Here is a 22,901-nt window from a genome sequence, read left to right on the forward strand (position 1 = left end):
TACAAATACTTGATTGTAAATTCCTGCTGAATACAGAAATACACAGGCAACTGTGACTACATTAAATACCTGCACATTTCTTTTAGATAAAATTCAGATTATTATTCAGGTTAAACAGTTTGTTATATTTAAAACCACCTAATGGATCTTCAAATTCTTAGATGTTTAAATATATTTTTTACAGTATAAATATAATACTGAAAAAAAAAAAAACCTTAAAAGACAAAGCAAATGCTTAGTTACAAATTTAGGAGAAAATGCATGTAGTTGGTCCACAGAGCACACAACAAGCCTACCAATACTTGAAAGCAAAATTTAGTAGTATTCCTCTAACAATTCACTAGGAATTACTACTAGTAACATTGAGAACTATTATAAAAGACAGCGAATCACACTATGCTCCTCTTTATATGCAAAGATTACTAAAGCACTTGGGAGGAAGGTATATAGCTAATTGCTTTTCAATTACTCCTAACAACAGACTTGTGCTAATCTAACGTTCTTAATGTCCTTCCTTACCAGTAATGACTGCTTTCATGACCATGGTTTAAAGTAAATTAGCTATGGGGGCATCTGGGTGGCTCAGCCAGTTAAGCATCAGCCTTCAGCTCAGGTCCTGATCCCAGGGTCCTGAGACAGAGTCCTGCATGGGGCTCCCTGCTTAACGGGGAACCAGCCTCTCCCTCTCCCTGCAGTTCCCCCTGCTTGTGTTCTTTCTAATAAAGAGATAAAATCCTTAAATAAATAAATAAATAAATAAATAAATAAATAAATAAATAAATAAATAAATAAGTGAGTAAATAAATAAGTAAGTAAATAAATAAATAAATAAATAAATAAATAAATAGCTATACTTCTGATAAGATTCTCGGTGAAATGATAAAACAAAAACAAGCTGAAAGTTTAAAGAGACCTAGTTTTCAATCTTGTTCTGGCACTTAATGGCTGTATAGATCTGAACAAGTAACTTCACCTTTCTGAGCCATCATTTCTCAAATTACACATTAAAAATAGCTATATGCCAGAAACTGTGTCTTCTAGACACTTTATCAAATAACACTTGGCTTAATCCTTCCTAACTACCATCCGTGTTAGATTCAGCAAGTCAGTGTGTCAAGGCACTCAATGAATGGAATAATTTTCTGACCTATAAGGCCTAGTGAATGGACAGAAACAAAGCACCAAGATATTATAAATATTACCTACAGATGTGAGAGAAATTCTTGAGGCCTAGGCCTAGAGAAGATTGAGGACAATAGGAAAAACAGAACATACTGAATAAGAATCCTAATCACCTTAGTTTTGATTAATATCAACAGCAGACTCTTGAACAACACAGGGCTTAGCGGTCCCAGCTCCAGAGCAATCGAAAATCTGCATATAACTTCATACTATTCCCTAAAAACCTAACTAATAGCCTACTGTTAACCAGAAGCCTTATCAATAACATATACAGCCAATTTGCATATATTCTGTATATTATATGCTATATTCTTAAAATAAAGTAAGCTACAGAAAAAATGTTATTAAGAAAATAATTTAAAAAAGAGAAAATACATTTATAGTACTATATTCATAAAAAAATCAAATCTATGAATAAGGAGACCTGTGCAATTCACACCTTTGTTGTTCAGGGGTCAACTTAAGATTTTCAACTCAGTCTTCTGGGCTGGTTTACTCCTCTATGTAAACAAAGCTGGAAATGTCTTTAGAAGTCAAATAATCGGACAGCCTGGGTGGCTCAGCGGTTTAGCACTGCCTTCACCCCAGGGCGTGATCCTGGAGACCCAGGATCCAGTCCCACGTCAGACTCCATGCATGGAGCCTGCTTCTCTCTCTGCGTGTCTCTGCCCTCCCCCGTTTCTCATGCACAAATAAATAAAATCTTTAAAAAAAAAAAAAAGTCAATCTTCATTTTTAACAAAAGTGGTTTTTTTTTAATTTTTTTTTCTTTCATTTATTTATGATAGTCACACACAGAGAGAGAGAGAGGCAGAGACATAGGCAGAGGGAGAAGCAGGCTCCACGCACCGGGAGCCTGACGTGGGACCCGATCCCGGGTCTCCAGGATCGCGCCCCGGGCCAAAGGCAGGCGCCAAACCACTGCGCCACCCAGGGATCCCAACAAAAGTGTTAAAATGTGTGAGTACTACAAGATCAAAGACATATCTTGAATAAAAAAAAACAAATCTCATAGGTGCCTTGTAACACAACAAAAATGCAAAAACCTACAGTTTTTCCTGGAATCAAAAGAACCTGGGACCAAGTACTTGTTCTGCCACCAAAAAGTGAATTTTAGTAGTCCCTGTCCATAATGTAAGAATGATGAAAATAAAGCTCTCTACTTGGCTTTTAGGGTCATCATTTAAAGGAGAAAAATGTGTGAAACCCTAAAAGTACTCAATATATGTTAACAGTAACAATAACTTTTAATATTTTAGCTGTCTTAAAATACCCTAATAATTTTTTAAATTTCTTTAGATGACACATAGAATAAATGTAGTACAGTAAGGTAACTATATATTTGATTTTCTGTTGTCTGAAAATAGGCCAAAAAGTTATTTGTAAATACAGGATCCTTATTTCTGTACAAAACTTCACTCCAATATTTATGCTTCAAATACAATTTATTCTCTTAATTCATCATTTTTCCAATCATGTGTATTAGGGGAAGAGAGCATTCTACTCATTTAAATGACCTGTGTTGCCAGCATTTTTAACTTACATATTTTTCTAACTGAACATAAGTTGGTTTAAGAAAACCTGAGGGGGCACCTGGATGGCTCAGTTGGTTGGGCATCTATCTACCTTTGGCTCAGGTCATGATCCCAGGGTCTTGGGATCGAGTCCTGCATCAGGCTCCCTGCTCAGTGGGGAGCCTGCTTCACCCTCTCCCACTCCCTCTGCTTGTGCTCTCTCTGTCATATAATTGAAAAATATCATAAAAAAAAAAAAAAAGAAGAAGAAAAGAAAAGAAAGGCTGGATCTATACCTTCTGATAGGGTAAGTTCAGTCACTCCCTCAAGGCATTCTGAAGGAGTGTACAAAGATACTCACTTCAAAAACTGACTGAATGATGGGAAGACAGAAACACTTATCAATAAGGAGAAAGTGTTACTGATCTCACATACTTACTTACCTCCCCCTAAAAAATACAATCCATATTTCTTTTTAAAATAAAAAGACTAAGATAATCATATATTAACAGATATAAACAAAGATCCCAAACCTCTATGAACTTATAAAACCTAAACTAAGACTAGGCAATCTAATAAAAATATTTCAGACAGTCATGACAAAGTTTATGAGTCTAAAGGAAAGTCTCCATTCAACGTTTTCTAAGAACTGAAGTAATTCAAACTTTTGGGAAAGATAAATGGTTTACCTGAACCACTTTTACCAACTATGACTTTTTATTCCACATCATTTTAGACTCTACCCAGGGCACTCATTCTATTAGAAGCAATTTCTTGGTTTTTGAAAAGTATTCTCTATTCAACCACTTAACTGGCACTTAGGCTTTCATATTGGCCCTTCCTTCTATATTTTACCCCTTCCATACCTCTGATTTTTATGTTTTCTAAATATATCCAGGGATGCAGATCTTCAATCATTATGGGTTATTTCCTCATGTAAGTCAATCGGCTAACATTCTAAGTGGTGACTTTTCCATTTGTGCCACAGAGAAAAATACTATTAAGATGAGCCATGAAGAAGTCATTCTGAGAATCTTTCTTAGGGGTTGGTGATGGCTGAACTAGCAGCCGGAATAATTCTAGAATTCAGTAATAATATGATCACAGTGTTGTTGAAAACTCTTGGTTCAGTTTGATCTGACCTCTAAATACCTGTCTCTGGTTTCTTGAAGGGTTTTATCTAGTCCTTAAGAAACACTCCTGGGGCAGCCCCGGTGGCTCAGCGGTTTAGCACGGCCTTCAGCCCAGGGCGTGATCCTGGAGACCCGGGATCAAGTCCCATGTCAGGCTCCCTGCATGGAGCCTGCTTCTCCCTCTGCCTGTGTCTCTGCCTCTCTCTCTCTGTGTGACTCTCATGAATAAATAAAATCTTAAAAAACAAACAAACAAAACACTCCTCTACATGCTCCATCACTGCAACCATTATTTTCTTCTGTTCTTTCTACCAGTTTATATAGGACTTCTCCTGGACAAAGAACAAGGTCATTGCACTAATAAAAACATGACCTTCTTACCTTACCCTAAAGAAACCATATAGAATACATAGAGTCATTTTGTTTTTACATGAAGGAAAATTGTAGAATACATACTTTACTGTATCTCTGGACCTCCTGCAAAGGAGAAACTAGTTTTTAAAAACTGCAACACAACTGACACTATCATGTACTTTGAAGTTACCTTTCTCAGCTTTTTTATTTTTCTAGATAAAACCTTCGCTGATTAAAAAACTTGATACCATTTTTTAAAATGTCCTTGATGCAAAAACTGGCATCTAACTTTTAATAGTTAAGACTTTTTATAATATTTAAATACAGCATAACACTTACAGATGTCTAATGTGGAGGTACTATGTTATTTAAAAAGGAATTGAAAATAGAACAGAAATCCTCAGTTCTAATCCCAGCATAACTGACAGCTAGGTGTGGAACATAAGGTCTGTCACTGAATCTCTCTCCTGCTCTCAGTTGTTTCATTAATATAAAGTGAGCTTTCAACAAAGCACCTCTGAAATCTGAATTATAAGATTCCAAGAAAGGATGGATTCAACATAAAGCCTACTTTTCTACTAGTTTGAGCTATAACTATAAAAAGAAATTACCTGAATTCTTTTATGTTTACTAAGTTGTTAAAATGTCGTAAGCAATTCAAGTCTGGATACAGCCATAAGATTGAAAAAAGTAAATTTTCCTGATGAACAAATATTCAATGGGGGTATTTTCCAAAGTATTTTCTTATCTGTGTAGAGATGGACAACACTAATATGCCCAAAGATTTTCATGGAATGATGTAAACTTTCTCTGGTTCAAAAATACTGGGTTAAAGGTTACTTCTTGGAGCTTTCAGAACAGGAGGATATGCAAAGAGTTAATCAACTAGCATATTGTTTTCACGAAGATTTTTCTAAAAAGGATTTTGAGACTTTTATAGCCAGAAACAATTAGGGAATACTTGTTTCACTATTTCCTTTAGACCAGAAGACGACTATATATTTAAAATAAAATTGCAATATGAAAGTCTGCTAAAAGCACTTTTTTTGTTGTTTGTGCATTTTGTTTGTCACCCAATGTCATACTAACAACTCTGCATCTCATTCTAAAGCACATTATACTGTGAGATAAAATGAAAAAGACCATTTTTTGTTTCCCCAAGGGGGAAGTACTTCTGTTAAAAGCATCTTTTTATGAAACTACTCTTTCTGAATTACCAATAATGCAAACCAAAGAATTAGATACTGTACTCTAAAATTTAATATTTGTTCAATTCTTATTCATATCCTATAGGCATCCCATGTGTACAAGGGAAAAGTATGCTAAATGCTTAAACGTACTTAAGAACCTGGAAGATTGAACATTTCTGTCCTTCAATCAGCAGGCTGTCAGGTCATGAGCACTCATTTTACAATAAGTTTTCCTGTCTTTCTTATTATGTAACTTGGCTCAGTTAAGGAGACTGGTCCACAAAGAAAATGGCTCGATTATGTAGAACTTTTTCTTGAATAAGGCTAGACAAACTAATCTCAAATAGTATATGCAAAATCAAGAACTAAAGAGGTTTTGGAAAAACTTAAAAAAAATAATGAACCACTTAAAACTACACCCTCAAGTTTGAATAGCAACATCAGAGATGAAGTCAGAAATGAAATTAAGATGAAAGAAATCCACTATGTTTTTATAAAGGCTTACCGAATTCTTGACTATAATTTAAGTCAATTCTATTTTCTCAGAAGATCTACTACCCAGAAAAAAGTTTGCCTTCCCTAAGAATTCAACTAGATATGTGTAGAAACTTATTCCGGATCTCTGAACCATTACAAATCTGTAAAAGGCAAAATCTAACCTTGAACATTTTTCTCCTTCTGATGTCCAGCCAGCAATGGCCAGAAATAATGAGTTCTGACAGGAAAACCTTCTTCCTTCAGAGCCTTCATCAGAGCTTTTGCCAAATCTGAAAGAGATACCATAAAACATTACACAGCTACCTCAGCAAAACTTACTTATGTCGGTTTTAATGATGAGAATATAGTACCAGTCTTATTGGCCACTAAAGCGCACTGGAGTGTGATCTGCAAAGGAGATGTGTGCATCTGGGACTCCTTTAACTTCTTGCAGTAGTCTTTCAGCTTCTCTGCAGGCTAGGAAAAAAAAGACACCACATCAGAGGATCCACAAATATCCTACCATTTGACCTTCTGCAAACGTTCTACCACTTCTGGGATGAAAATTTTGAACCTCTCATCTTCTTTCTACCAGATAAACTTAGACACAGAAACAAAGTTTTCATCATGCTTTTAATTGGTCTCATCTCATATGTTCTTACATTTAATAAACTCTTATTTCACTGCCTATTACACTGCCTACAAAGTAAAAACAGACGGAATACCGTATTCATGGTCACACAGTGTCGTAAAAAGAAACTGCCAAAGTCACTCAGATGGTCCTCCCTTGATGCAGCACACGCTAATAAGATTTGAAATGCGGTATCTTCCAATTTTTCAGTGACTAAAAGCAAAATGAGATTCATCACATCTGGGAAGAGAACAAAGGCATTTTTTGTTACTGAATTGAATATTTTTACACTGCAAACCACTATGCAAGTCAAACTTATGAACTGCAAATACCAAAAGGATATATCTGCCTAAATAATAGTGAAACATTTCCAAATCAAAATGTTCCCATGTGTTCATTAACTCAAGCTATTTAGCTTAAGCTGACTTTTTAAGAGTCTTATATTCATGTACCACAATCCCCTATTGTTAGAGAATACTAATTCAGATTTTTAGAGAAATCATGAAAATAAATTTTTTAAAACTACCTGGAATATATCTTCTTTCGTGTGTAATTTTTTCCAAAATTTCTGGGACATATTGAGAATACCCAGCTTTACTGAAACTAAAAATAATCTGCAATAAATCACGGTCCATAAGGTAAAGATCAGACTTCTCCACCTTCTGCAGAGTCTGCAAGCAGTTCCAGAAATTAGGAGAACAAGTTAGAAACCAGCATTTTTAAATTAAAGTCGAATAAATTAAAATACTAAGATTTTAAAGATTAGGAACATACACTATCTAAAGGTTTAGGACTTCTTTTCTAAGACAGAAAATATTATATTTCAGCAATAATTTACATCAGCACCAAGGTACCAAACTATAAAAATTCTCCTTCAATACTAGAGTCTACGAGAAATACCTTTAAAAACAGAATTAAAATACACTTTTTTGTTTCATGCAAAATGGAATGCAGCCTTACACAAATGACTTTTACTTTTTATATAAATGATTTTAAAGTACTTTTATTTAAAAAAAAATAATAAAGTACTTTTATTTACATGACATAAGTCATACCTGCTTAACATGGTCAATGTCACCTTTTTCAGCATATGCATTCAATAATGCTAGGTATGTGTCTGGACCAGGCTCAATTCCAGCCTCTTTCATCACTGTGAGAATATTTTCTGCATTCTCTATATCTCTAGAAGTTATTCAAAGAAAAGAGAACAGATTACTGTAATACTGCCAAATGTAGTATTATCATTCAATCTAAAATGTATTACCCGAGGGGGCACCTGGGTGGCTCAGTGGTTAAGCATCTATCTTTGGCTCAGGTCGTGATCCTGGGGTCCTGAGATCAAGTCCTACATCGGGCTCCCTGCAGGGAGACTGTTTCTCCCTCTGCCTATGTCTCCTCCTCTCTGTCTCTCATGAATACATAGAATCTTTAAAAATAAATAAATAAATGTATTACCCTATTCTTATTAAAATTAAAAATTCTTATGAACCGTTTAGACCAATTAGCAAAGAAAATCAGAAAACAGCAAGTACATTTTAAAATGGTTATCAGTCTCTGAAGTAACAATAATAATAAACATCTCAAATTTTGACAGGCAACTTTTCCAAAAGAGAAACCAAATTGCATAATAATCATGTAGACCTTAAATTAACGTGTCCTCTTTTGTCAAGTATGCTATGACTCAAATTTACCTTTTACGGAAAGAATAATGTTTAGGAAATTATTCTTCAAAAATGAAACTGCTTTCCACAGGCATGAAGAGAGCATTTAAAATACTTTAGAAAGTCAGGGGCTTTGGATCAGGCCTATCTTTTAAAATAGAAAATTTTCAAATACAAGTTTTATAAAACAGATACATTTAAGTTATTTAAAAGTTGCATGTTAAAAAAATAATATTAAATAAAAAATAAAAGTTGCATGTTCTTCTATCTCACACATTCAAAATTTTTGAGGGGATAAAAATGGTTTCAGAATCTTGTACAATTATTTTCTTTTTTTTTCCTTAAGATTTTGTTTATTTGAAAGAGAGAGAGCACAAGCAGGCAGAGCTGCAGGCAGGAGAGGAAGAGAGACAAGCAGGCTCCCTGTGGAGTAGAGCGCCCAATGTGAGGCTCAATTCCAGGACACTGAAATCACGACCTGAGCCAAAGGAAGATGCTTAACAGACTGAGCCACCCAGGTGCCCCTACAATTATTTTAATTTAAACCTTGCTTGAGAATAAAATCTTAGGTTGAACATTACCCTGCTCTCGCATGCCCTGTAACAAGAGCGCTGAAAACTGCCTCCGTGACTGGCAGATCCTTAGTTTTCATAAATCCAAGAATCTTGCTGACAAAGAGAAATGAATACACTTCTTAGAAATATACATCAAAAACACTTTTTACAACATATGTACAGAAAATCTCACTCCCTGAAATTATTTCAATTATATCAAATTATATATCTTGAACTACTCTTGGTAAAAATAGCAGGCAAGTTTTTAAAACCTAATTCTTTCTTCTATACTACTAATTAATCTTTAAAAAGCATAAAGTTTAATAAAATCCATTTAATTAAAAATGAATTATACATCTCAATCTATCCCTTATTTCCTAAAACCTCCATCCAAAAGTAGTAATTTATACAAAGAAATAAATGTCACAACTGATTTTATATCAATCAGCAAGATAGACTATTGCCAGTTTTATAAATGAATAGTTTAAATGGCTGAGAACATTTCCTTTAGGAAATATCAATTTACAAAGATCAAAGCCAACTTTATACATCGCAGCAACTTTAAGCTTCTGGTCCAGTAAATCAAATTTTTAATTAAAATAGCAATATTCACTTGTCTTTCTCCTCTTACACAACTTTATATTTTATCTAAGTTGTATTACCAAATTTGCTAGATTAAAATATTGTGAAGTAATTTCCCTAAGAAAAAACTTTAATTAAAAAAAAAATAGGCGAGTGAATATATTCTAGGCTTTAAGACTTACAAATTTGTTCACTTAAACATACATTTATAGAGCGCCTTACCTGGCACCTTCAATATCTCCTGCATTACAATAAGCAGCAATCAACCTCTGGTATGTCACCTGTCAATGAAATGGGCCAGTTAATATTTTTTAAATGCTATTTTTTCCCTGAGATAAAAAAAGCGATGTAACAAAAAAATTTATGATAGCAACTACCTACTCGATTTGGTTGAATGTTTGCTTCCTCCATTTTTGCCAAGAAGTCAGTTGGTGAAAATTTATATTCATTTTGAAGATAGACTTTAAGTAAAGCATTGTAGTGACTTACATCATACACAGTACCTACAAAAAAAGTTTAAATCAAACTTTTAGAAAAGTACATAAAATATCCTTTATCACAACTAAAATACGCGTACTTAAGTTTAACAAACAAAAAGGGTAATCACCTCAGCATTTCACCCCATACTTTGACCCATCTATATAGAAAGCCTGTCAGAACAGAGCAAGCTAAGTATTTAAGACAATAATTAACTGAATTACTGTACAGTTACAAGTAACTACTTATTCAGATGATAAGAACTCTCTTACTTATGCAGCATAGTATTCCCTTCCTATTGGAAAATGTTGGCAATACCTCTGTATTTAAAGTGACTGAAAGATTTTTCTACAGAAAGCAGTCCTTGCCACAGTACATACATATTAAGATGAACTTGGACTATAGTTGTTTCATACAAGTAGGACAGTGCTAGCAACTTTGCTTATTTACTAACCAGGGTACTCAAAGTGTTTCTTTGAAGGCTCCATTTCCAGTTGCTGAACACTATTTTTCTAGTCTGCTGTTGTTAACTACTTGTATTCCAAAGCCCTCTGTTTACTTTCTGGGTCCATCTTGCCTACGGCCACATCAATCATGGTTACCATTCAGCCTTCCTCGACCCACTGATGACATTATGGTCATCATATCAACCTAGGGCTAATATGTTTTACTAGATTTGCATGAATTAAATTTCGTATCTTTACTTAACACTCTGTAGCACCAGAGGCCTGGTCAATATCTGAGGTCAGTTTGAGATTCTCGACAGCAGAGACCTATTCTATTAAGTTAGTATTTGTTTTTATTTTATTAGACATGTAGAGTGCTAATAACTATGTTCCAGGAATTGTACTTAAAGTGCTCTCATCAAGAGGCCCAGTCATTTTTCACAACAGCTTTGAGACAGTCACTCTTATCCCTATCATATATATGAGGAAAACTGACTCTTCCACTTGTCCAAGACCACATGGCTTAGTAAGTGATCATAGATTTGAATGTAGGTGGTCTGCCCTGAGTGTCCAATCTGTTAACCATATTAATAGGTTATACAGGGCTTTAAACAGAACCACGTACAATTCAATATCTGCAATGCGATTACATGTTACCATACAGTGTCTGAATATTTCTAAAAAATCAATTCAAGTTGAACTCTAATAATGGTTGGCTACAGCTTTAAAACTGAAGTACATATATCCTTCTTCACAAATCTTTCTCCCAGCCCAACATGTGTTTTCAAATTACATGACTTACTGACATTCAGAATTTTTTTATGAAATCAATTCTTTATCTTCAACTTTTCTGCTGCTTTTGTACCTAGAAAACTCTTTTTTCCATTCTGAAGTCAAATATTCATCTATAATTTTATTTTATTTTAAAGATTTTATTTATTTATTCATGAGAGATAGAGAGAGAGAGAGGCAGAGGCACAGGCAGAGGGAGGAGCAGGCTCCATGCAGGAAGCCCGACGTGGGACTCAATCCCGGGTCTCTAGGATCACGCCCTGGGCTGAAGGCGGTGCTAAACTGCTGAGCCGCCCAGGTTGCCCTCATCCATAATTTTAAAAAACAAACTCATCATCAAAATTAATTCTAGATGAATTCAAAACTGAGGTGAGGCTATGTTTATTCTATAGAGTCTTCCATATGGAGTGACATGTTTCTTGAAGGATATATTTTACATATTTGTGACTAAACTTGGATCCTTTATGCATTTTGTTTTCTAACTAGGGAAAGTTACAGATTCTTCAACATTTAATATTGCCTACTATTTTATTTTAAATTGATTTTCTGGGATTTTACAATAAACACATCATCTAAAAAACAGTAATTTCTATTATTGTTTCATATCTTATTTTACTGCCATTACACATGATACTAGCTATTGGCTTTAAATTTTAACATGTTAAAGAAGCATCCTTCTATTCTCTGTTTAAGTAGGCTCCATGCCCAGCATAGAGTCCAATGCGGGGCTTGAACTCATATCCCCAGGATCAGGATCTGAGCAGATATCAAGAGTCGGAAACTCAATGGACTGAGCCGCCCAGGCGCCCCTCTTTTTAAGATTTTTAAAAATCAAGAATGAACATTGGATTTTATATAATGGTCTTCTAAATTATGTTATTTTCTGATCAGATACTACATGCATGGTTCAAAATTTTAAAAGCATAAGAAGATACAGAGTAAAAATTGTAACTAGTATTTATTATCCTTCCAGAAATATTTTAATATTGTATTCATATACAGATATAAACATTTTTCTTCAAAATGCTAGCATACGAGGATCCCTAGGTGGCTCGGCAGTTCAGCGCCTACCTTCGGCCCAGGGCATGATCCTGGAGTCCCGGGATCGAGTTCCGCGTCAGGCTCCTGACATGGAGCCTGCTTCTCCCTCTGCCTGTGTCTCTGCCTCTCTCTCTCTCTATCGTGAATAAATAAAATCTTTAAAAAAAAAAATGCTAGCATACTATATATTACCATTCTGCACCTTTATTTCTACTTATATTCTGGAGAACACCTGCATTAGTATAGAAGAACTTCAGTTTTTTTAAGTAGTTGTACAGTATTCCAATTCATGAACACTTCATAATTTATTTAACCAATCCTAGTGAGAGACATTAGAGTTGGTTCCAGTTTCTTACAAACAAGCTACAATAAAGGGTATCCATTTGCATATTTGAGTATATGTGTACCTATATTCTAACAAATGAACTACTTGGTCAAATGGTACATTCATTCCTAACTTTGACAAACCAAATGCCTTTTTATTCTGTTCTTTTTTAACTTACCATAAAAAGTAATAATTGTTATGAAGATTATTTTTTCATTTGAGTATAATTGACACATAATGCTACATTAAATTATTTTATTCTTAATGCCCCTAGATGTCACTATAACTCACCAAAAAATATCAAGTAGCTCTTTCATCAAATTGAATTAGAACATTTATGTAAAGAAAATTCTTATTTACCAAAAAAAATCTACACCTTTTACGTATACACATATTTTTAAACAGTCATACCCAATTTCTGAAGTTTGTCCCATATCCTATGAGCAAATTCTGTTCTCTCTGAAAGCTGTAGTTCAGGCAGGAGAGAACCACAGCTGCGCAGGAGAAGCAACGCTTGATTGCCACCTGGGCTACCTATGAAAAAGATAATGAATAAAATTTAACATAGTAGCTACTTCATACAGAAAAATATCAAAATGTAAATATCCAAAAAATATCCTATCTCACCAAGACAGTATTAAAAATACCCACAAACTGGAACAACTCTACCCCAATTCACAAGTATCATTTAAAATGTTACCAAAAGTTGTTTTTATTTTTAAGATTTTTTATTTATTCATGAGAGATATGGGGGGGGTGGGGGGTAGGCAGAGACACAGGCAGGAGAAGCAGGCTCCATGTAGGGAGCCAGACATGGGACTTGATCCCGGGTCCCCAGGATCAGGCCCTGGGCTGAAGTTGGCACTAAACTGCTGAGCCACCTGGGCTGCCCCCAAAAGTTATGTTTTTAAAATTAGTTTTGTTTTCTTAAGGAAGCTAAGATTATGAATCTATCTAATCTACAAGACTCTAGCATACAAAAATACCTAGAACTAAATTTATAAGCAATGCTTACTGCAATTCAAAGGCTAAGCTTCTCAGTATCTCATGAAACAGTCTAATGCAGTACAATTAAAACCTATGAATACCAAATTTAGGTTTACAATCAATTACAAAATAATAAACTTCCCTCTCCCTTTATCCATGTGTCTCTGAAAGAAGACTTTAAAACCTAACAAAACCAAAACTAAACCACCTACTATATGAGTCCATTTATATAAAGTATCCAAAATAAGCCAATCTGTAAGGCCAGAAAGTACACCAGTGGTTGCCTAAGGCTGGAAGGGATGAGGGGTTGAGGGATAATGGCTGAGGGTTTAGAGATTTCTTTTTGAGGTGATAAAAATGTTCTAAATATAACTATGGTAATAGTTATACAACTCTGAATAAATCAAAAAGAGAAAATGACACAAGAGCCTTTAAATGCACACAATTATAACTGATATTTGTTTTGCTATCCCTCATCATTAGATCCCACAGCTTCTTAATCTGAATAATTCCAGATGGGCTTTAGGAAGCTGGAGTATATTCTGTAACTACATGCAAAATTATGTGCGTGTTTCCATGTGGGTTTGCGGGCAGGGGGTGGAGGGTGGTGGTGGTAAGGGGGCCCACAGGCTTCCACCAGACTACCAAAGTAAGTGACTCAAACAGATTATAAAACTAAGTGAAAATGAAAGGGAAATAATGATCTTTCTGGAAATCTATCATACATAAGCATCTTAGGGAAAGCTGACACCGTACAACGGAATGTAAGAAAAATAATAACTACCAAGACAAGTTACTACTAAAAGTGATTCTCTTTAAACTTTTTGCTTTGGGAAGCAAAAAGACTATTTTTATTTGCTAATTTCAAAATAAACATCTAAAACAAAATGTTTCACTCAAAACTTTGCACTGAGTTGGAAAGACCGTAAGATCACAATCCTGACATAAAATCTTGATGATCAAGAGAAATAACAAACAAAATTAAAAACATCAAATCATATTCTACAGCAAGCTTGCCCCCAAACAAGACAATCAACTTTTTGTACAGGAAATCTTCAAATACCTGAGTGACAGGTATTGTCAAAGACTTTTTGTAGAAGAGTCTTTGGGATGCGGCCAGTTCTTCGGACAGAATTATCCAATCTCATTAGAGCCCAGTCAAATTGACTGGTGTTCCTTCTATGAGAAGTGGGCTCCTCTTGAAGAAAATTATTTTTCTCAACAGCAATGGCGTATGGCCTGGCTTGGCTCAGTATCCCTCTATAAAATGAAACACAAATGGTAATTAACTCAACTCTATCCACATTTCTCTTCTTGAGCAAAATTTATTTAAATAAGCAAAGTTTATTGGTTACTAAATACCTAAATTCTGGTGCAAAAGGCAAAAATGCTTAAAGAAGTCTAAAAAGGTAAGAAAGAAAGCACAAAATGTATGCAAAGTAAATCTCTTAAATAATTGTTTGATAATGTCTTGATAACCTTCCACATGGAATCATTTGAAATTAAGATAATAATATGGTGTGATTTAAGAGTTTTTTTTTTAATTTCTCTTAAGTAAAACCAGATTAATGAAGGAAAATGAAGCAGTTTATGCTACAAAGCTCTACAAATGAGACAAGAGATCTAATATACTCAAAATTCTGTTAACTGCTTTCAAATGCTTTCTAGGTATAATCTCATTACGAGGGATCCCTGGGTGGCGCAGCGGTTTGGCGCCTGCCTTTGGCCCAGGGTGCGATCCTGGAGATCCGGGATCGAATCCCACGTCGGGCTCCCGGTGCATGGAGCCTGCTTCTCCCTCTGCCTGTGTCTCTGCCTCTCTCTCTCTCTCTCTCTCTCTCTCTCTCTGTGACTATCATAAATAAATAAAAAAAATTTTTAAAAAAAAATCTCATTATGAATTTAATAGAAGACCAATGTCCAAGTTTAAATTATGCAGTATCTTAAAGAGTCATTCAGGACAAAAGAATTTCCAATCTGTTTAAATAAATCTGAAGCATTTTAGAATTTCAGCTCCCAATCCTATCTGCTTTCCATCTGTCAAGATGCTAATTATATACTTTTCTAGTTATTTGAACAACAGCATTCATTAAAAATATAACTGGATTCCTGGTATAAATCATCATTAGTTTTCAGAAAGTAAAAAAAAATTATAAATTAGACAAGATCAGACTAGCACATGTGTGTTTATAAAGAGCAAACAACCTTTAAATCATTCAATATTTTAATATGGAGCCTAATACGTAAGCCAAATGCTCTCAAACACGAAATCAGAGGTAATCCATACTATAGAAATACAGGCTTTACCTAATTTACAAATACCAGACTTAAAAATAATCCTTATGTGTGACAACCCTGTCATAAATCTTTGAATTTAAACTTACTATTGTATTAAAACACTATTTAACATAAATTGCTTTTTTATTTTTTTTACAGATTTTATTTGACAGAGAGAGAGCACGTGCAAACAGGGGGAGTGGCAGGCAGAGGGAGAGGGAGGAGAAGCAGTCTCCCTGAGGAGCAAGGAGCTGATGAGGGGCTCCAACCCAGCATCCTAGAATCACGACCGGAGCCGAAAGCAGGCAGTTAACTGAGCCACTCAGGTGCCCCTAACACAAAATTTCTAATGTGCAAAGATTTACACATTTATTCCAAAATACCTTAAACTTTCCATAGCAGCCAGGAATTATAACTAAATAATATATACAAAGCACATATTAACAAAGTCTGATACTATGCTTATTAATCCAGGGATGCCTACAGGATGATAATCCCATTTTTCTTGCATTCGCACATCTTTACCATGATTACCAAAATAAATGTTTACAAAGTAGTGAGTTTAAAAATAAACTTGTTGGGGCAGCTGGGTGGCTCAGCTCAGATCATGATCCTGGGATCCTAGGATGGAGCCCCACATTGGGCCCCCTGCCCAGTACAGGAACACTGCTTCTCCTTCTCCCTCTGCTCCACCCCCTCCCCGCCCCCATTTGTGCTCATGCACCCTCTCTCTCACTCAAATAAATAAAACCTTTTTAAAAATAAATAAATAAAACTGTTGGCTTCCTAGCCTATATTATTAACCTGGAAAAATCAGCTACAAATTAAATGATTAAGTATGTGATATTACATTAAAGAAAGCTATAGGGATGCCTGGGTGGCTCAGCGGTTGAGCTTCTGCCTTCGGCCCAAGGTGGGATCCTGGGGAACTGAGATCGGGTCCCGCATCGGGCTCCCTGCATGGAGCCTGCTTCTCTCTGCCTGTCTCTGCCTCTCTCACTGTGTGTCTCTCATGAGTAATTTTTTTTTTTTAAAAAAGCTACAACGAAAGTTTCACTACAAGATTATGTAAAATACAGAGGCAGTAACTTGATACTAAAATTCCTACCACTGTGATCTGGGACAAATCACAAGCACTCTGGTCATCAATAAGTCTACCTATGTAAACAGACTGGAAAACAATGGAAAAAAACCAGGACACTAATTAAATAAGACAACTCCGTCTTACCTTTACAAATCTATTGATCAGCACATTGTAAATGGCTAACTGATTAAATGAGCTGAATTAATTACCTAAAATCCACAGAAATATGTACCACTCCTACATGTTTATCCCTTATTTTCAAAGGTTTTCCCTGGTCATTCACCTGTCTACTGGATCAGTTGTTACTAAACTATGCCCTCGCTCGGTAAACATAAAATAACATTATTTTAAATCACTCTGAACATGAAGTTCAGGTGAGTGTGCAATAAATAATATTGTTCAACAATGAAAACTGATTAATACAGAAATTTCAAAACTGGAGAGGTGCCTGGGTGGCTCAGTCCATGGAGTATACAACTCTTGACCTCAGGATTGTGAATTCGAGCCTCACGTTGGGTGTAGATTATTTAAAAATAAAAAATGTTGGGATGCCTGGGTGGCTCAGCGGTTGAGTGCCTGCCTTTGGCCCAGGGAGTGATCCTGCGGTCCTGGGATGGAGTCCCACATTGGGCTCCCTGCGAGGAGCCTGCTTCTCTCTCTGCCTCTCTATCTGTGTCTATCATGTATTAAAAAAAAAAAAAAAAACTTTAAAAGAAAATAAAAAATGTTTAAAAAAGAAAAATTGCACAATTGTAGTGAAATGTATTTGCCAAGATTTTTTGCATACCCAAATCTTATAAATTGTGAAAAAGCACAAAAGTTAAACCTTTACTAAAATGCAGTTTTAAAATATATGATCAAACAAATACAAAATTCAGACAGAAGACAGAGAGGTTAGTAAACCAGTATGTTCTTCTGAACATTTTTTAAAATTTATTCATGAGACACACACACACACACACACACACACACACACACGGAGGCAGAGACACAAAGAGGGAGAAGCAGGCTCCATGCAGGAAGGCACATGTGGGACTCGATCCCGGTACTCCAGGATCACGCCCGGAGCCGAAGGCAGATGCGCCCCACCGCTGAGCCACCCAGGCGTCCCAATTCTGAACATTTTAAAGCTAATTTTTCTCACAAATAAATCTTTAATGCGGTTAAGTCTTCACACAAGTAAACTCGACTTTAATTAGATAAGCTGAACTATTAATCCACCATAGAATTAACTGGGGTGAAGGAAGGTTTAACTAAAGGATTCTTCACTCTTCAAAAGGAAGTTTCCAGCGCTTCCCTACCCGGCAATGCTTTCTATATTATTTGGCCTAAAATTTATTTTTAAATTCCACAGAAACATACCCAACAGGAAATAAGAATTTCATGCCTAGAACAATACGTATGCTGTGACAGAAAGTAAAGTCCAGGGGTGAAGGTGAATCCATGCAGCAGAGGCACCTAACCATCAGAATTGCACAAGCTAGAAGGCACTGTCTCCAAATTCTGATGACCAAAATTGATGTAACCACATAAAGGAAAATCATTTTATCATTTTATCAACGTGTCATAAATGACTCCTTTGCATTTTTGAGTTAAACATCTTAGGTTCCCTCCTAAGACTCTGGCACTCACCACTAATACTCAGATTCCTCATAAATTTTCTCTAGCAAAATCTGACATTGTTTTTCTGTTTGTTTTAATTGATGGTGGTTTTTATTTTGACTCTTTAGTACAAAAAAAATAGATTTTGTACGTCCATATTTCAAAAAGGTACAAGGATCAGATTATGATAAGCAGGCTTCCATGGGACTCCCCTCTTAAACCTTTTTTTCTAATATTTTACTTTTTCAAGGCATTTTTAGGTTTACAGAAAAACTGTACAGTGAGTAGAGTTCCTACATACTCTTCTCTTCCACTCTTCCCTCTCCACTCAGTTTCCCCTATTTATATCTTGCATTACTGTGGTTCATGTGTTACAAATGATACACCAATCATGATACATTAAAGCCTATAATTTACAATAGGGTTCACTCTGTTTATCTACATACCTAAGAGTTTTTGACAAATGTATGACAAGCATTACAGTACTCACAGTACAGTTTCACTGCCCTAAAAATGCCCCATGCTCCATCGATTCATCCCTTCCCCCCCCTCCTCTTGAACCCCTGGTAATCACCTTTCTCCCTCTCTGTAGTTTTGCCTTTTCCAAAATGTTTTGTAGTTGGAATCACACAGTACAAAGACTTTTTCAGACTGTCTTCTTCCACAGGGCAAAATACATTTAAGGTTCCTCTATGTCCTTTTGTGACTTGATAACGCATTTCTTTTTAGTGCTGAGTAATATTCTGTTTTATGGATTACCACCATTTGTTTATCCATTCATCTACTGAAGGAAGGACAGACATACTAGCTGCTTCCAATTTGGGCAAGCATAAATAAAGCATCCATAAGAATATGCACGCAGATTTTTGTAAATTTTCTATTCATCTAGGTTAAGTATCTAAAAGTTTGAGTGCTGGATTATATGGTAAGCTCATGTTTATCTGGCTTTGAAAGAAACTGCCGAACTGTCTTCCAAAATGGCTGTACCACTCAGTTATTGCCACCAGCAATGACTCAGAGAGCTCTCTAGTGCCCCACATCCTCACCATCATTTGGTGCCACAAGTGTTTCAGATTTCAGTCATTCTAACAGGTATGTAGTGGTATCTAATTGTTTTAATTTCCAATTCCCTAATGACATATGATGTTGAACATTTCTTCATATGCTTATTTGCCTCCTTTATGTCTTTACTGGTGACCTATTTGTTCAGATATTCTGTTCATTTCTCAATTGGATCATTATGTTTCCCTTTTTCTTCAAGTTTTCTTATCGTTGAATTTTAAGAGTTCTTTATGTGTCGGGTATTCTTTTTTAAATTTTTTTATTATTTTATTTATTCATGAGAGACACAGAGAGAGAGAGAGAGAGAGAGAGAGAGAGAGGCAGAGACATAGGCAAAGGGAGAAGCAGGCTCCATGCAGGGAGCCCGACGTGGGACTCGATCCCAGGTCTCCAGGATCACACCCCTGGCTGAAGACGGCACTAAACCGCTGGGCCACCGGGACTGCACTGTCTTGGGTATTCTTGACACTTATTTTTTCAAATAAACTTTTTAAAGATTTTTTTATTTGAGAGAGTACTCACTTTGGCAGCACATATATATTTATTTGAGAGAGAGAGAGAACACACGCGCACAAGCAAGGGGAATAGCAGCAGAGGGAGAGGGAGAAGCAGACTCTCTGCTGAGCAGGGAGCCGGACATGGGGCTTGATCCAGAACCCTGGGATCATGACTGAAGAGTCAGTCAGATGCTTAAGTGACTAAGCCACCCAGGGGCCCCTCAAATAAACTTTTTATTGAAGTATTACTCATTCTTTTTAAACTTCAAATATACAGGAAACTAATCACACATGTTCTCAAAATTCTCCCTTCTGTGTTACGTCCTTCATTACTATTATGAGTCATCGGAGCATCTAGCACTTTGGAGCTCACAGAATTAAAAAAAAAAAAAAAAAAGAGGATTCATATATGCAATAGGTAATATTTATTATGCATTTAATGATGCTACCTAGGTAACAAAAAATTATTACCATAATCTTCATTTTATAGATAAGAAAACTGAAGCAAATTGCCCAAAGTCCTAGCAAAAGCTAGTTAATGACAGGATGACAGGTCCCAGAACTGTACTTGGGTAGTCTCCTTCCGAAATGAACTCAACATGGCAGAAAAGCATCAAGAAAACTAACCTGGCTGCAATAAGGGGTTCACAATGGAAAGTGGTAAAAATTAAACCTGGAGGGCAGCCCAGGTGGCTCAGCGGTTTTAGCGCCGTCTTCAGCCCAGGGTGTGATCCTGGAGACCTGGGATCGAGTCCCACGTCGGGCTCCCAGCATGGAGCCTGCTTCTCCCTCTGCCTGTGTCCCTGTGTCTCTGCCTCTCTCTCTCTCTCTCTCTCTCTCTCTCTCTCTCACTCTTTCTCCCAGCTTATCTTGCTGTACTATTCTGTAGGGAATGGGGACCTCAAATTTGTTCTCACCAATCCCTAATTTTAACTATTTCACTTGAGTTTTCTTTAGCCTGTTGATATGTTTGATTACATGGATTGATTTTCAGATACTGAGTCAGCTTTGCACACCTGGAATAAACCCAACTTGATCATGGTATGCAATTCTTTTAAAAACATTTTTTACATATACTGATTCCACTTAAGTTTAACATTAAAAATGGGTAATGCCTCTTTTTATTTATTTAAAGTAGGTTCCATGCTCAATGTAGGACTTCAACTCACAACCCTGAGATCAAGAGTTATATACTCTCCACTGACTGAACCAGCGAGGTGCTCCAATAATGCCTCCTCCTTTTTTTTAATATTTTATTTATTTATTCGTGAGAGAGTAAGAGTGAGAGAGACAGAGAGAGAGAGAGAGAGAGGTAGAGACACAGGCAGAGGGAGAAGCAGGCTCCATTCAGGGAGCCCGACGTGGGACTCGATCCCGGGTCCCCAGGATCAGGCCCTGGGCTGAAGGCAGTGCCAAACCGCTGAGCCACCTGGGCTGCCCTTAATTTTTTTTTTTTTTTAAGATTTTATTTAGGGGGCAGCCCAGGTGGCTCAGCGGTTTGGCACTGCCTTCAGCCCAGGGCCTGATCCTGGGGACCCGGGATCGAGTCCCACGTCGGGCTCCCTGAATGGAGCCTGCTTCTCCCTCTGCCTGTGTCTCTACCTCTCTCTCTCTCTGTCTCTTGTGAATAAATAAATAAAATCTTAAGAAAAAAAAGATTTTATTTAGGGACGCCTTCGTGGCTTAGCGGTTGAGTGTCTGCCTTTGGCTCACGGCATGATCCTGGGGTCCTGGGATCGAGTCCCACATCTCTGGGTCTCTCATGAATAAATAAATAAAATCTTAAAAAAAAAAGTTTTATTTATTCATGAGAGACACAGACAGGCAGAGACATAGGCAGGGGGAGAAGCAGGCTCCCTGTGAGAAGTCTGATGTGGGACTTGATCCCAGGACCCTGGGATCATGACCAGAGCGAAGGGCAGATGCTCAACCACTGATTCACCCAGGCATCCCTAATTTTTTTTTAAAGATTTATTTAAAAGAAAGAAAGGGATGCATGCATGCAGTGGGAAGAGAGAGAGAAAGAACGAATCTCAAGCAGATTATTCAGAAAGCATGGAGCCTACCTCAGGGTTGGATCCCACAACCCTGGGACCATGACCTGAGCTGAAATCGAGCCAGACACCTAACCAACTGAGACACCTAGGCGCCCCAATAATGCCTCCTTTTAAAAGTGGTTGGTACTTCTTTCAAATTTTTCTACTGCTATAGACTTTACCACCACTGCATTGTTCTTTCAAGCTCAAAATCTTGAGTTAGGGCAGACCTGGTGGCCCAGCGGTTTAGCGCCACCTTCAGCCCAAGGTGTGATCCTGGAGAAATGGGATCAAGTCCCACGTCGGTTCCCTGCGTGGAGCCTGTTTCTCCCTCTGTCTGTGTCTCTGCCTCTCTGTTTCTCATGAATAAATAAATAATTTTTTAAAAAAATCTTAGGTTATTTTATTGCTCAATCCCTCTCACCTTTCACATCTATCTGTTGACTCCTCAGATATCTTTATTTCTGATCCTTTGCTCAATCCAGAATACATGGATTTTTTTGCAACAAATCCATAGTTACTTTCTCAGGTTTCAGGATTTATTCATACAACTGCCAGATCAACCATTCCCAAAGTCATCTTCATGTCATTCTCTCTTTAATATCCTACAGTTGTTCTTTACTTTTATCACAACACTACGTTCTTTCATTTATTAACTCAAAAAATATTTACTGAGCACCTTCAATGTATAAGGCACTATGCTAGGATCAGCCCTTCTATTTATCTGGTAAGTAAACCTGACATTCAATTAAACTTCAAAAAAATAAACACTTGTGTTAAGCTCTATGAAGGACATAAACAAGGGACTTCAATGAAACAGAGCTCTACTTCAAATAAAATGTTCAAAGAAAATGGGGATGCCTGGTTGGTTCAGTTGGAAAAGCATGCAACTCTTGAGCTTGGGGTCATGAGTTTGAGCCCTACACTACATGTAGAGAGATTACAAAAAATAATAACTTTTTTTTTTAAATGAGGAACCAAATGGAAATTTGGAGTG

General features: G+C 36.5%; 1 protein-coding gene across 4 annotated transcripts in view; it reads right to left on the bottom strand.

Moving 5' to 3' along the window:
* The window catches only part of LRPPRC (leucine rich pentatricopeptide repeat containing), a 109,219-nt gene that overhangs the window by 77,930 nt on the left and 8,388 nt on the right, over positions 1-22,901 (bottom strand). For 3 of the 4 annotated variants that reach the window (XM_055328716.1, XM_055328715.1, XM_055328718.1), the window contains exons 2-11: positions 14,410-14,606; positions 12,771-12,893; positions 9,660-9,781; positions 9,501-9,559; positions 8,724-8,810; positions 7,537-7,663; positions 7,008-7,152; positions 6,576-6,721; positions 6,222-6,327; positions 6,033-6,140 (exon numbers count right to left, since the gene is read on the bottom strand). In XM_055328716.1, coding sequence (XP_055184691.1) covers positions 6,033-6,140; positions 6,222-6,327; positions 6,576-6,721; positions 7,008-7,152; positions 7,537-7,663; positions 8,724-8,810; positions 9,501-9,559; positions 9,660-9,781; positions 12,771-12,893; positions 14,410-14,606 — 1,220 coding nt within the window. The remainder of the gene's footprint in view (positions 1-6,032; positions 6,141-6,221; positions 6,328-6,575; positions 6,722-7,007; positions 7,153-7,536; positions 7,664-8,723; positions 8,811-9,500; positions 9,560-9,659; positions 9,782-12,770; positions 12,894-14,409; positions 14,607-22,901) is intronic. The other variant, XM_055328717.1, reaches the window with a different exon arrangement.

Source organism: Nyctereutes procyonoides, unplaced genomic scaffold, assembly GCF_905146905.1.
Source record: "Nyctereutes procyonoides isolate TBG_1078 unplaced genomic scaffold, NYPRO_anot_genome, whole genome shotgun sequence".
NCBI lineage: Eukaryota > Metazoa > Chordata > Mammalia > Carnivora > Canidae > Nyctereutes > Nyctereutes procyonoides.